The following is a 14,863-nucleotide window of genomic DNA, read 5'->3' as shown; positions in this document are numbered from 1 at the left end:
ACTATGAACAGACTTCGCACACACATTCAGCTGATTCTGGCCTCCCAACAGCTTTTGTCAAATGTTTTTTTGTTGTTCTCTAAGCTAATTAAGATTCTTACAGATTGTTTAAAAGTGATGTTGAACATTGACTGTTTTAGAAACGGTGCACTCTGAGCAAAGAAAACACAATTCTTTGCCATTTGAAAGTGGAAAGTCTTTTCCATTACCATGATAGTTTAATTTTACCATCTTAGGTAACATTCTTTGAAAAATCAACAAAACCAAAACACTCAGAATTTAGATTTTGACATTGGTTTGGATACTAAAGTCTGCCTTCCTCAGCTGAACCAAGTACTGGAAGAGAATTTAATCATGAATGATTGTCTCAGAAATAGGCCTAGTGCTAAAAATCAATAACCAATGTAAAATTTAAAGGCAGCCTCTTTGACCACGAGGACACTCTCTTTCAATGCAATAGAGCTGTCCATCCTCCCTGCCCCCAAGTAAGAATTTGCCTTCCCCCCTGAATTCAGGGCTCCAGGCGCGCACACAAGAATTTCCCTTGCTTCCTAAGCAGACACCTCTTTCCTGGCCCCTTTCCAGAGAGAATGTACCTTTACCATTAGCAGGGTTCTCAAAGATTAGTTTCTAGCTGCTGCTAGACAAAGTGGAAAACAGCAGCCACGTTAAGGGTCTGCTTTGCCTGCAGTCCTCCCAACCTGAGGAACAACACTTCTTGGTGTGAACAGTAGAAGAGTAGAGCAACAGCATCAGTTTCACGATCTCTAGCCTTAAAGTAAAGAGCTGCTGCATCACTGTACCCTGTGTGTTAACCTTTCCACTTGAATAGCAGGCGACAGTGATGCTGATCTGCAAATATTGACCGTCCTACCCATCAGATTTGCCTCTGCAGGGAAGTGCAGCTTAAAGGAGGGGTGGGATAGCTCAGTGGTTTGAGAATTGGCCTGCTAAACCAGGGGTTGTGAGCTCAGTCCTTGAGGGGGCCATTTAGAGGTCTGGGGCAAAATCAGTACTTGGTCCTGCTAGTGAAGGCAGGGGGCTGGACTCAATGACCTGTTGGGGTCCCTTCCAGTTCTATGAGATAGGTATATCTCCATATATTATTATTAAAGTAACTGCAGCATTTTAAAAATGTTGTGGATGTCTAAAATCTCACAGGATTTTCTAAAAATCATAAATCAAATTGTAACTTGGTTGGTACACTCTGTGTACAAAATAATCCCCCACAATACCATTACAGTACTTATGCCCATTCAGCAATCACAACTAACACTTCCTGCACAATACATTTCAGCATTCAGATGGCTAGAGTCCGCAAACTGAGATAGGGGAAAGCTTGCTGCTAAAAATCAGTAGCCAATGTCATGTAAAATTTCAAGGAGAGACTGACACACAATGCCACGTCCTGGCTAAGTAATAATGGAACCACAGAGTCCCAAAATGTGTGGCGTGGAGGAGGGTGTGAAAAATCACACAGTAGTACATTTGACCTGCTATATGTTGTATGTGGGGAAAGGCTCACTTCAAACCTATGAAGTTCTAGAACATATATATTTGTTTCCTATTCTTGCGTATTTATTTGTATATGCACGTCAGGCAAAATAGGTACATTGCTTTTGTCTCCCTGACCTGTCAGTGTCTTGAAGTCACCGATGTAGTGAATTGAGCAAAGAGCTATATGCTGGGTACTCCTGACTTCCAGTTCTGGCTCCCTTCTGTAGCTCTGGGCATGTCATTTAAAATTGAGGAGATAAACAGAAGTTAAGAAAATTAGGCATTAGTATTTATCTGCCTCACAAGAATATTGTGGTGATTGTTTAGTTAGCATTTATACTGCATTTTACATTTTCAAAGTGCTTTACCACTACTAAATATTGATTTTGATAGTAATATGTTGTGATGGTTTCAGAAACTAGTGACCTATAGAAGGGGTGAAGAACTCTGCACCCTATCATTAGTTCCTTCTGCCATCCAGTTTTCCCATATCCTCTCAATTTTTCTTATATGATCTTTTAAAGCGAGGAATCAATTCATAGCAATGAGAAGGATTGTCCAGACTGTTCTACCTGAAATCATTTGCTTATCTTATCTGTGTTGCCTTCAAATATTCTTTCATAATATCCTGAGATTTTCCACAATAGCTTTAGTGTTTTGTCTTTTTTTTAGGTGGTGATGTAGCCAATGAAACAGAATATGACAAACCCAAGAAAAGTGAGAAGGATGATGAAGAGCAAATTGCCAGATACAGAGAACTTTTGCAGAGTATCCAAGAAAAAGAGAAGAAACGGGAAGAAAATGATATGGAAATGGAGATTAAATGGGTTCCAGGTAAATTTATCTGGCACTTCAGCAGTTTCTTTTTTCTTTTCTCGCTCGGAAAAATTTGCAGTATTTTTACTGGCCCGTTTATTGAGGTGTGTATATATAGAATGAAGCATGGGATTTGTAGCAATCAAAACTATGAACAGTGTTTTATTATTTCTTAGCATTAAAAATCCAGATGGGTTATAGTGAGGAAAATGGAAGTAAACAGTGATTGAGCACAATTCCTCAGCTATAGTGTTGTTTGTCTAATTTGTGCCTCTTGCCAGTTTTTCTTACGTGTTTGCTGTTTCATTCTTCTTTTAGATTTTTCTCAAATAGTTTTTATATGCCTTAGAATCATAACTTTTTCACACATATGAAAAATATGGTATCTTTTTCCATATTCTAAAATTTGGGAAGAATAAAAAAATCTTGTTTGCTATAATGCTGGTTTTCCCCCCCGAATATCCATTATTTTATTAACGTTTAGCAGCAACTTTTAGCCAATTTGGATAATAAAATATTAAACCTTAAAAGTCACTGGTCCAGGGTAGAATATAACTATTTATGGCCTGCATCTCAAATCAATATAATTTTGAGGGTGGTAAGAAATATTTTGACAGTTGGTAGTTTTAAGAAGAAAATGAAACTGTTTAAAAAGCCGATCAGAGGTTTGGAATGTAGGAAGTAGTCCTGGCACAGGTGAGACTATCAGTGCTTGATAAATGAATTTTATAATGTGGTTCAACTAAATTAAGATTTCTGCTTCAATGCAGAAAGAAAAAACCCTACAGTAATGTTGCAAACTGACTGAGTGTATTATGAACCTGCCTTTAATCCCCCTTAAAAGTAACCTGGCTTTTCTATCATCGTGTAAGTCTCTTAAAATTATACCTCCCACCCTAACCTGAGCGGTGTAGAGAGACAAATTTTAAATAAGGCAGAAATTGTGAATTTATGGAAGATAAGGATATTCAAGGTTTCCTTAAGCAACTAGAAGGGCAATACAGGGATTTCAGGAACTTGAAATGGAGGAGACAACGAAGCTATCTTGTAAAACACTGATTTCTGGGACCACAGGAGGATGGGTATTGAAAGAAGCCTGAATCTCCAGTGAAACTTTAAGCGGAAAAGGAGCAATAGCTTAAAGGGAGTCCGTAATATGAGAAGCTGTGGAAAAAAAGGCATTGTGTGGGGTTCTTAGTCTTCTTGTTAGTGAATTTCCAGATCAGATTATTTTCTCATTTTGCAAGTAAAAAGACAATGTTAGTATAAATCAGCCCTGCAAAACTCAACATGACATTTAAAAACCAAGTTGTGTTTTCTGCCATGTGTATCGTCACCAGTACTAGACTTAGCAGGCTGGTTTCTCTTCTGCTTACGCTTGTGCAATCACATTGAATATTAATGAAGATAGGACTTGACTCGCTAATAGTAATTTAATAATTCTGTTGATAATGTGTGAATCCATCTCCCTCCTCCATAGTTGTATAGGAGTACAAGCAGAAATAATAAATAGCAAAATTTAGTTTTGCAACTCGGAGATTCAGATGTGAGTCTGAATAAACTCTGGAATCACTTCTGCTTAATAAGTGCAACCTCTATTACAGGGGTTGGCAACCTTTCAGAAGCGGTGTGCCGAGGCTTCATTTATTCACTCTAATTTAAGGTTTCGCGTGCCAGTAATACATTTTAACATTTTTAGAAGGTCTCTTTCTCTAAGTCTAAAGTATTGTATGTAAAGTAAACAAGTTTTTTAAAATGTTTAAGAAGCTTCATTTAAAATTAAATAAAAATGCAGATCTTATCAGTTTAGTGCAGTGGTTCTAAACCTGGGGTGCATGCACCCCCTGGAGCAGGGCTGGTGCAAGGATATTTTGCCACCTAAGTGAAACTTCTACCTTGCACATCGGTTCATTGAGGGGCAAATCCCCAACGAGCTTTTATAGACCCCGGGGCCAGGGGCTGCTCCCCAGACCAGGTTTTCCCCCCTCCCCACCCCCTGAAGTCCCCTGGAGGGTGCACAGCCCCCCTGCAAGCCCTCCCAACCCCACCCAGGTGGCCCCTGCCCCGAGTCCACTCACTGGCTTTGCCGGGCTTGGGCCGCTGCAGCAGCTCGGCAAGGAAGACCAACTTCCGGAGGCACCAGAGAGCCAGAGCATCCCGGTTGCGGCAGCAGCGAGCCCCAGCCATGGAGGAGCTGGCACGGTGCATGGGAGCAGCCGCCCTGCAAAGGCGACAGTGGCACCGCTAGCGGGGAGCAGCTGCGCCCCTCCTGCCCAGTCTGCGGCCCAGCGCCCCTCTGGGGGCGCCTGTAGGCTGCAGTGGATGTATGCAGGTGCCAGCCCCCATGCGCCCCCTCGCTTCCCCCTCGCCCAGGGTTACCATATTTCAACAATCAAAAAAGAGGGGAGAGCCCTACCCTAGCCCCCATCCACTTCCTCCCACCCCAATTGCCCTGGTCAGAACCCCAGCCCCCGCTCCTTGTCCTCTGACTGCCCCCTCCTGGAACCCCTGCCCCTAACTGCCCCCCCAGAACCCCACCCCCTACTTAAGCCTCCCTGCTCCTTGTCCCCTGACTGCCCCCTCCTGAGACCTTCCCACCCTAACTGCCCCCCTAGGACTCTAGCCCCTACCTGTCCTCTGACTGCCCTAACCCTTATGAACACCCCTGCCCCAGAAAGACCCCTGGGGACTCCCACACCCATCCAACCACTCCCCACCCCCTGAAAAGACCCCCCAGAACTCCCAACCCATCCAACCCTCCCCCTGCTCCCTGACTGCCCCCCTGGACTCTATGTGGAGTGCTGAGGCAGCGGGAGGGGGTGGGGAGCTGCGGGAGGGGCAGTGGTGACTCTCACTTCCGGGAGCCGTAGAACCTAAGCGTGGTGAGGGGGAAGCCAGGGGGTGCACCTGCCTGGGCTGCGGCTCAGTGCCCCACCGGGGGGGCTCCTGCAGCAGATGCATGTGGGCGGCAGCCCTCATGCACCCCCCTGGCTCCCCCCTCGCCGCACTCCCGGGAGCTGCAGAACGAGCATGGTGAGAGGGGAGCCGCTGGGGGCGGGCCTGCCGCCAGTCTGGGGTCCCGGCCACCGGCTCCGCTTCACTCAGCCAGCCGCGCACGCTGAGCGGGGCCGGCGGCCGGGACCCCGGCTGGCAGCTGCATGCCAGGCAAAATTGGCTCGGGTGCCAAAGGTGGCACGCGTGCCATAGATTGCCGACCCCTGCTCTGTTATATTGCTTTTTAGCCCATAATCTGAATTCATTGCCTGAGAGAAGTTTTTGAAATATAAAATAATAAATGTACAAGTAAAGGTCTTCTTTTGAAAGTATAAGTTGGTAACTACAGAAAATGTCCATGAATTTTCCTTGTTTGATATAATTTCAGTTACTCTGACTAAAATTCTCCCTATGTTTACCTTTAATAATGTGCATCACTACCTATAGTTAATTAAGATGAAGGGCTTAATGGCGCATCTGAATTATCATGTTATAATTCCACTATCCACAGAGTGTCAGTATGTTAATACATGTAGTTGCTACATCATGAATGGCTTTTAATTCATTGGGGCATCAAGTATCTAAATGAGCTGAACATTTTTATGCATCGGTAACTATTACATCATTTTAACAAAGATTTTATGTTGTTACAACCTTCAGACCCAGAAGTGTTAGAAACCACAATGGAAACTGCTTGTTGCTGTTACGAACATGTTCTATCTGTAGAATATAGACGAGGCATTGTTTTTTAAGTAGCTAAAGCTACCCGTTTTGTTTTTTAAATTATATTTTTGAAACATCTCTATGCATACACATAGAATTATAAAATCCTTAACAGGTAACTGAGCTGTGGTACATGGGTTGTAATATCTGCAGTTCCATGTAGAAAATTATCTATAATACGTGTGAGTTATTTCTGATGATTACAAAAATCCAAATAAATTAATATGGTGACTTAATAACTATGACTTTTCAGCTAACCCTTCGCTGGAGCACTAGGGAAAGCTGTTTTGAGGGTGAAAAAGAGTACCTATAGGGATAGAGGAATTAATGAGACTGACACCAAAGGGGAGAGGTCTCTAGTTACTTTAAGGCAAAGAGGCTGAAGCTGTCTGTGGAAAATTGGTAGGACAGGAAGAGTAAGAAGGGTCCTTTGCAAGGCGCAGTTACACGGCTCTGAACCATGTATTATCCAAGATTAACCTTCGGTCTGGCCTTTCTTGATGTGTATTGTGGTAGTCTTTAATTACATAATCACATACTGTCTTTCTTGCCCCATACAGTGCACAAAATGAGTGGTGCTCAGTGAATAGGTGGATATGCAGTATTTTGTTTGATCCTCATTCAATCTGTGCCCACAAGCCTTCTAAACCCCGCACTAAATAAAATACTGAGTTCCTCATGGGTCTTTCCTGTTATTCTGTCACAAGAGTAGGAGTGTTTTGCAAGCATTGAATTTATCTTCACAACACCACTGTGAGGCAAAGTGGTATTATCCTGAAGTTTTAAATCCAAAATTATGTCTGCTAATTTTGGGAGCCCAATCTGAGATGCCTAGGTCCTGACTTTTTAGTGTACTTAGTTTCGATAGCCCTTTATGTTCAACACCCAGGTCCTGTAGACTTCAGTTGCCATTGTGAGCACTCAGCACTTGTGCAAATCTGACTCCAGGTGTCTCAGATTGGGCACCCAGAAAATGAGGAACACAGTTAGTGGCTAGCGGCAGTAATATTGGTTTATGTGACTTTCCTGGCACTACAGCAGGCCTGCACAACTCATAAAGCGGCGAGGGCCACATTACTCCAAAGAAAACAGCTGAGGGCCGAAACCCCCTAGCCCCGTGGAAACACCCCGCTCCAGCACCACCCAGCCCTGCAGAAACAAACCCTCCTTCCCCAGCGCCGCCCCACCAAAACAGCTGTGGGCCAAAAAGGAAGGTTGGGGGTGGGGAGGTGATACTTGATTTTAAATCAACCAGGGGCTCCCAGCAGAAGAGGTGGCTGGGAGCCCTCAGGGGCAAATTAAAGGGCTCTGGGCTCCCTGCCACTGCGGGCAGCGCAGAGCCCTTTGAATCCTGACAGCAGCTGGGAGTCAAAGGGCTCTGGGCTGCCCGCAGAGCGCTGTGGGGGGGGGGATTTAGAATCCCCCCGCGGGCCGCACAGTGAGGCTCCGCGGGCCGCATGTTGTGCAGGCCTGCACTACAGGGATAAAATCCAGTTCTCCAAGGGGCATTCAACTGCTTTAACCATATGGGCATCTTTTTTTCTTCCTGCAGTCCCTTGCTTCATTCACTGTACATCTTCCAACTCCTGCAACACATGAAGCAGGGATCCGACAGACAACAGTCTTTCACTATTTAACCCTGGTTTATACCCTGAGCACTATCCATCCTGTGCACTGAATGATGCACAAGAGGGTCAAATTAAGATTACACTGGCATTTCATCACTTTGAGCACTTGATTTTACAATCTTGAATGTTTTAATACAGATTTTTGGATGCAATTAATTTAAAAAAAAAAATCCCAAAAAACCCATATTCACGCCCACTTGGGTCATCAACAGAGTTGGGATCTTTAGAAACACAGCACAGTTTCTCTGCTACTTGAGCTAATGAAGTAACCCAGGGGTTGGCAGCCTTTCAGAAGTGCTGTGCCGAGTCTTCATTTATTCACTCTAATTTAAGGTTTCGCGTCCCAGTAATACCATCTAAAAATGTTAAAATGTCTCTTTTTCTACAAGTCTATAATATATAACTAAACTATTGTTGTATGTAAAGTAAATAAGGTTTTTAAAATGTTTAATTTTAAATGAAACTTCTTACATTAAAATGCAGAGCCCCCTGGACCAGTGGTCAGGACCTGGGCAGTGTGAGTGCCACTGAAAATCAGCTTGTGTGCCGCCTTCGGCACATGTGCCATAGGTTGCCTACCCCTGAAGTAACCGATAGCAGTAGTAGACTTCTATTTTGTCTGTGGACCACCAGAAGGGATGAGGCACTTACTTTGTCCAGGGGTTTTGCTGATAAAAGTGAACTGTTGAGACTTTGGAATTCTTTTTTTAATTTTAAATCCTGGAAGGGAGCATAGCTAGTGGTTATGGACACTGGGACAGAAGTGTTTTCTTTTCCTATCCATCTGCCTTTTAGCTCTGACCCCCTCTGCTCCTATCCATCTGCTTTCAGGCATTTGTTCCTGTTCTCCTTCTCCTCATCGTCCTGTTGCATTAGGCTGTTTCCTCCTTCATGTTGCCTGGGCATCACGAGTGGAACTACTGAGTGTATAGGAGATACTATCTGTCTGCTCTGAGATCTAGTGCCTGGTACCATAGTAGCCCCCAGGTGCCAGGAGGAGCAATTACAGAGGAAGTCCTGCCTTGTAGGATGGAGAATGCTTCATCATTTTTGAGGGATGGTCCCTGCACAGTGTTTTTGCATGTAGAAGCGGTGGGGATGATGCATGCTCTCTGCATATGGAAAAAATGTTTTCATAGCTCCAACAATGGAACTATGACAGTTTTCAGTCACCCTGTTACTTTTAAGATTTCCTGACTAATTCAGAATTAGTTTTGTTCCTATATTTCTGCCAAGCCTTGCTGTTATCTAAGATCTATTATTGTACTGTAGGATGCTTTTTGTAAAAGCATCTTAATAACCAGATGTTTAAAGTAAAAAGAAAATTATAAGAGACTAATGTAGGAAGACTTTAAATGGAAAGTCTGAGATTTGAATTAATTTAAAAATTTAAGCTTTGGCACAACTTTTCACACACAGTTGTAGCAAGCATATTTTGTGAATGATTCAGTTATCTTTGAATCATAATAATTTAAACATAAATCCAATACCAGAACAAATCAATTAGATTTGGTTCCAATTTTTTTTAGCACTGTTTCTTTTAGGCACAAAGTGAGTGATTGTATTGAAGTGTGTGTTCATCTGTTTTCCTACAGTCATATTGGATTCAAGCAATAAGTACCTTAGGCAGAGTTCGCCAGCCCTCAAAGTTACCCTGACTTTTCTTCATATTTACAAAGAAGTAATTTTGGACATTTAAAATAAATAAATAAATAAAATTCTGACCAGCCCTACTTTTTACAGTCTGAGAAGTAGCTTCTTTGGATTTGGTCTCAGTGCTCACATGCCATGTTCTCAGGCCTTTTCTACTGCACACTTCAGTTGCATCCCACTGTTTCTCACCACTTTTTAGTGGTTGGTCGTCACTCATTTATTTGGCAGCATAGAGCGTTACTTTCAAGCAGATAATGAAGATTCCTCCTTACTCCCTTCCCCCTCCCATTTTGTTCTTTTTTCATGGCTTTCATTTTGGGACGGTTAAGTGACAAAACAATATTGTGGTTCATTTACTTCATTTGTAGATCCCTATTTTCAATTACGTAGGTGAGGTGGTCTGCAGATCAGCTCTTGACTCTGTCCAGATTATAATAGTGATATCTAAAGAAGACAATTTCTTTTTCCTTTGATAGTCATAAGCTTTCTGACTACTTAGAAATAAATTTTTATTCTTGGGATGTGGTCTGGACATTCGTTTCTAAACCGGGAAGGAAGTTTAATGCTTTTCTTGTGGTATTTGGCAATCTCAGGAAAGGGCTATATTATTCTCCAAGTCCTGCTTTGCCAGGTGGATCAAATGATTCCATTTTCCAGGCAGATAAATCAGCAATCTGGTAACCTCCCTTGAGATTGAGCCTCATTCTGCTGGAGATGCAACACGCTTCTCTATCTATAGCCTTCAGAGAGAATGTGTGAAGTCACTAGCTGACCATCCATGTTTTTTTCTAAGCATTACAAAATTTAGTTGCTCTTACCTTTGGATACAATTTTTGGGGAACAGAGGAGTCTATTCTCAATGCATTTCAGGAAGAAGATGTGTATTGTTGAAAACAATTAAGTATATTTGTGTATCTGTAAAAATATTCTGATTTGATAGGGCTTTTCAGTGGTCTTATTTTTCTGACTTATAACAACCTCTCTATTTCTTTGAGTTGTAGTGACTGACTAAGTACTTGTTCACTATTTGATTACCCTGCTTCTGTGTTTGGTTGGATGATGGTCACTGCTTGTTACTTTCCATTAGTCCTGTTACTTCTGCAGTAAGATAAGTCTCCTTCATCACACAATCCTCATTCATCCTCGGAGCAGATGGAAAAATAGTATGTGCTCATGTAATTAAAGAGTATATCATAAATCATACACACAGAGACGCCGAATTAAGATTGCAACCTCAGTTTTCTGGCATTTCTTAACATTAGAGTGCTTGATGTTGCAACTTTTGAAATGTTGTTTTAACAGGTGTTTTTGTGTGTAATATGTATACAATCTAGTCGTTTGTTTGGGCAAAACTCTGGAGATGACAATATTCAGTTTAGTCTAAAAGCTGCCCATGGCAAAAGGTAGTACATATATAGCTCATAGCTGAGGAATGTGTGTTTAATTAAATGTTTCTTTTAAAGTTCAGAAGTTTATGCACTTGTTTTTATGAAGGGTTAGTCATACTTAAGACTGTCTAATTGCTTAATCTTTTTAAGCCTTTCATGACTAGAAAAGTTTTGAACAAGTAGATTACACTTCTGCGGTGCATGCTTTCCTGGGAGCCCTGTGAAGCTTGTCATTTGTTATGAAAGGGAAGAGGAAATTTCCTTCAACAAAACATTTAGCCTGATATCGAACTTCTTCCAATTGTTGACAGGTCAGGAAATGCGAACTTGCGTATTTCTCCTAAAGTACACACCTGACAAAAGAATACTGGAGAGATGAAGATCTAAGTTAATGGTCTGATAATTACAGCTCCCCAGGGATGTAGAGGGAGGGGATGGTAGATTACCCATGTCCTTTGATCTTTCAGTTCATATAGATGCTAAATATTAAGAAGTACTTCTGGTAATTTGATAATCCTAAATGAATAAGAGGATAATATATTTAGCTAGTTTCAATTTTGGTTTCTGATGAGTTGTCATAATTTGACTGTGCACCCAAATAAAAATAGAATGTTGTCTTTATACATTTAATGTATTTTTTAGCCACTATGGGGTAATATGTTCTGAGCATGCCTCCTATTCTCTACCTCATGTTTGACAAATACTTTTTTTTAAAAAGTTATCATGTTGCCTTTGAAGCTTTGAATCTGGGTTCCCGGTCATACCAGAAGTCTACTGTTTCTAATTTTTGAGATACCTCTCCCTGACCAAAATAGTCAGACATTAAGGTGTTTGTTTAAGAAAATGTTTTGTGAATTTGAAACTTAGACTTTTTTTTTAGAGGAAAGTAAAGTGTTTTGGGGTTTTTTTGTAAAATCAAAGGATGTCACTAATACACAATGCATATTTCAGAGCAATTTTAAGATAACTAAATAGTAATATCTATATCTATTTTTCCTTCTATTGCTATCAGATTTATAGTACAAACCTAAAAATCATAACGTTATTCCTGCATGGGATGCATACATGTAATTTTTTTTAATTAAAGTTGAAATTGGGAGACACAACTGAACATGAATCCCACAAGCTTGTGTATTCCCTAACGAGCTAACCGCTCAGAAATCCTTAACTTTATTTACATTTAAATGTACTTCCCTTTTCTCTTAACATCTCACTTCATGTGAAACCCTTACATTTTAAATTTTCTCTTTTTTCATTATAGAATTGTAGGATGAAGTAGAATTAAAATGCCAAGGAATTTTAAATTTGTTTCCTGGTTTGATTTATTTTGCTGGAGAGGCACAATAATTGAAGGGAAAATATAAACATTTAAAATCCCTGTGGAGCTTCCTAAAGAAGGATACTACTGGAAAAAGAACAGGAGTACTTGTGGCACCTTAGAGACTAATAAATTTATTTCAGCATGAGCTGTAGCTCACGAAAGCTCATGTTGAAATACATTTGTTAGTCTCTAAGGTGCCACAAGTACTCCTGTTCTTTTTGCGGATACAGACTAACACGGCTGCTACTCTGAAACCTGTCATACTACTGGAAGGCATTCCGTGAAATGGGCCGCACTGGGAGATGGACCTAGGTTCTAACCTCAGTTTTAACGCTTGTAATGTTGGGCAAATCACTTAATCTTTCAGTGCTTCGTTTCCCTCCTTTTTCCCCTCTGAAATCCGTATTAATTTTGTGAAAACTAATTAATATTAGTGAAGCACTTCGAAATCCTCAGAAGGACGACACAGGTTACTCTAGCTCTAAGAATGTGACACTTGTAGACTGAGTTGGGGAGAGAAGGCAGTCCAGGGAATCAGAAGTGCTGAGGCCTAGGTATTGCCACTCTCGTTCTCTAGACATCTGCACAACTTGCCACTGAGGTGCGGGGGCGTAGTTTTTTAAACATGAATACAGCAAGCTGACCCTTCCCTTCAATACATTGCCTTGATTTGACAGTCGAGATTTGTGCAGTTGCATGGATCAAAAGATGGTAAATATTTCCCTTTGGATCAGGGCTTTGATGATGAGAATATACTAGAGGGTTTTGGGTGTTTTTTTTTTTTTTTTTTTTTTAAAGAGGATGAAATAACTTGTGAGCAAACTAAGTTTGCTTGTTCATTTGTTTTTTATTTTGCCATAGGACTGAAAGAAACTGCTGAAGAGATGGTTAAAAGCAAATTGGAAGGAAAGGATAAACTAACTCCATGGGAACAATTTTTAGAAAACAAGAAAGAGAAAAGAAAACTGAAAAAGAAAAGAAAGGTGAGTATGCTCTGATCACTCACATTTTTAGTTAAAACCTATAACCATCCTATTTTGCCTTGAATTAAATACAAAGGAGTCACAGCTTTTAGAATGATTTGGAGGGCTGACAGTGTGGTGTGCCTTCATTTAGAGACTCTGTTTACAAGTAATTTACAAAATCTAGAGAGTTAGAAGGATGTTCAGGGTAATACTAGTCATAACAGGCTTGCACATATTTTCATCTGTCTTTGGCAGCCAAAGAAAATATTATAAATTTGTGCGATTAAAGGAAAATAAACGTACACCTACCAAGAAAACTACCTTTTGATCTTAGAGTTTTGTTACACTCTGGAATGTTTGTGGCTATCATATTTGTTGCTAAACTATGATTGGATAGCAAGGCTTCTGATTAGGATGCACAAAATTCAGTCTCCCAAAGTTCTAGCAGCATAAATATTTTGAATGGCATTGAGGAGTTGCTCAAAGATCAACTGGATGTGTACACTTGAGGGATATTTCTGTGTATGAATGGAATTGCTTTCATACTACTGGTCTTTCTACCTTGCTTCTTTTTTGCCTTTTCATTTACCAAAGGAATTTGTGAATTGATTCCTGTGGTGGTAACACATGAATGTTAGGGAGCTTTTTTTTTGGAAACATGCTGCCTAATCCTCCCTATATTTTCTTTCTTCATCCTGAATCAGCCCCAGTATCACAAATGTGGTTTCCCCATAGTGCCTCCTGCTCGTCAAGGGTGGCCCTACTGATGCTCCCTGCCTTGGTTTACAAGGTGTGTCAGCCTGTCGAGAACAGGGTGGCCCATGTCATATGCTTGGTGTCAGTCTTTAAAGGGTTAAATAATAACAAAGTCAAAACTAGGCTGTCTGTATCTTTAAACAAACAAATAGAACAGGCAACTGCTTGGTTGCAGTGCTTAAGCAAAGGCCCTTACTTGGACCTGGGGTTCTGGAGTAGCACTGAGGAGCATCTCCTTTGTCCTAATCTCACCCAGCACTCACCCCAGAAGAAGCAGGCAAGCCTTCTTAACTGGCCTGCTGCCTCCGTGTTCATCAGTGTCTCCTCTTGGCCCTTCTGGGCCTGTGGAAGATTAAGGGCTTGTCTACACTGTCAAATTACAGTGCTGCAACTTTCTTGCTCAGGGGAATGAAAAAATACCCCCCTGAACGCAGCAAGTTTCAGCGCTGTAAAGCACGAGTGTAGACAGTGCACCAGCGCTGGGAGCCACGCCCCTCGTGGAGGTGGTTTGTTTAGAGCGCTGGGAGAGCTCTCCTCCCAGCGCTCTGCCACGACTACACAAGGCATATTAAAGCGCTGCTGCGTAGACTAGCCCTATGTCTTGTAGGTAGCCTGGCCTAAGTAAGTGTTCTTTAAGCAGGGGGTATCAGGGATTTAATGCTCCAGCAGAAGGCAGCGAAGGCCTGATAGACCCCCCACCACATTGAGATAACAGATTAATTAAAATAACTTGTGTGACTTAGAGAATGGACAAATACATTAACAAAACCAGTGTTTCCCAAATTTGGGATGCCGCTTGTGTAGGGAAAGCCTCTGGCGGGCCGGGCCGCTTTGTTTACCTGCCGTGTCCACGGGTCCGGCCGACCGCGGCTCCCATTGGCCGCGGTTCACTGCTCCGGGACAATGGGAGCTGCTGGAAGTGGCGCGGGCCGAGGGACATACTGGCCGCGGGATGTACTGGCCGCCGCTTCCAGCAGCTCCCATTGGCCTGGAGCAGCGAACGGTGGCCAGTGGGAGCCGCGGTCGGCTGGACCTGCCGACACGGCAGGTAAACAAAGCGGCCCGGCCCGCCAGGGGCTTTCCCTACACAAGCAGCATCCCAAGTTCGGGAAACACTGCTCT

At 42.1% G+C, this 14,863-nt stretch overlaps 1 protein-coding gene across 4 annotated transcripts in view; it reads left to right on the top strand.

Moving 5' to 3' along the window:
- Window positions 1-14,863, top strand: part of ESF1 (ESF1 nucleolar pre-rRNA processing protein homolog) — a 58,505-nt gene that overhangs the window by 22,680 nt on the left and 20,962 nt on the right. For all 4 annotated transcript variants that reach the window (XM_039528750.1, XM_039528751.1, XM_039528753.1 and 1 more), the window contains 2 exons: window positions 2,170-2,331; window positions 12,882-13,003. In XM_039528750.1, coding sequence (XP_039384684.1) covers window positions 2,170-2,331; window positions 12,882-13,003 — 284 coding nt within the window. The remainder of the gene's footprint in view (window positions 1-2,169; window positions 2,332-12,881; window positions 13,004-14,863) is intronic.

Source organism: Mauremys reevesii, linkage group 3 (genome assembly GCF_016161935.1).
Source record: "Mauremys reevesii isolate NIE-2019 linkage group 3, ASM1616193v1, whole genome shotgun sequence".
Taxonomy (NCBI): Eukaryota; Metazoa; Chordata; order Testudines; family Geoemydidae; genus Mauremys; species Mauremys reevesii.
This window is presented reverse-complemented; position numbering and strand designations above follow the sequence as displayed.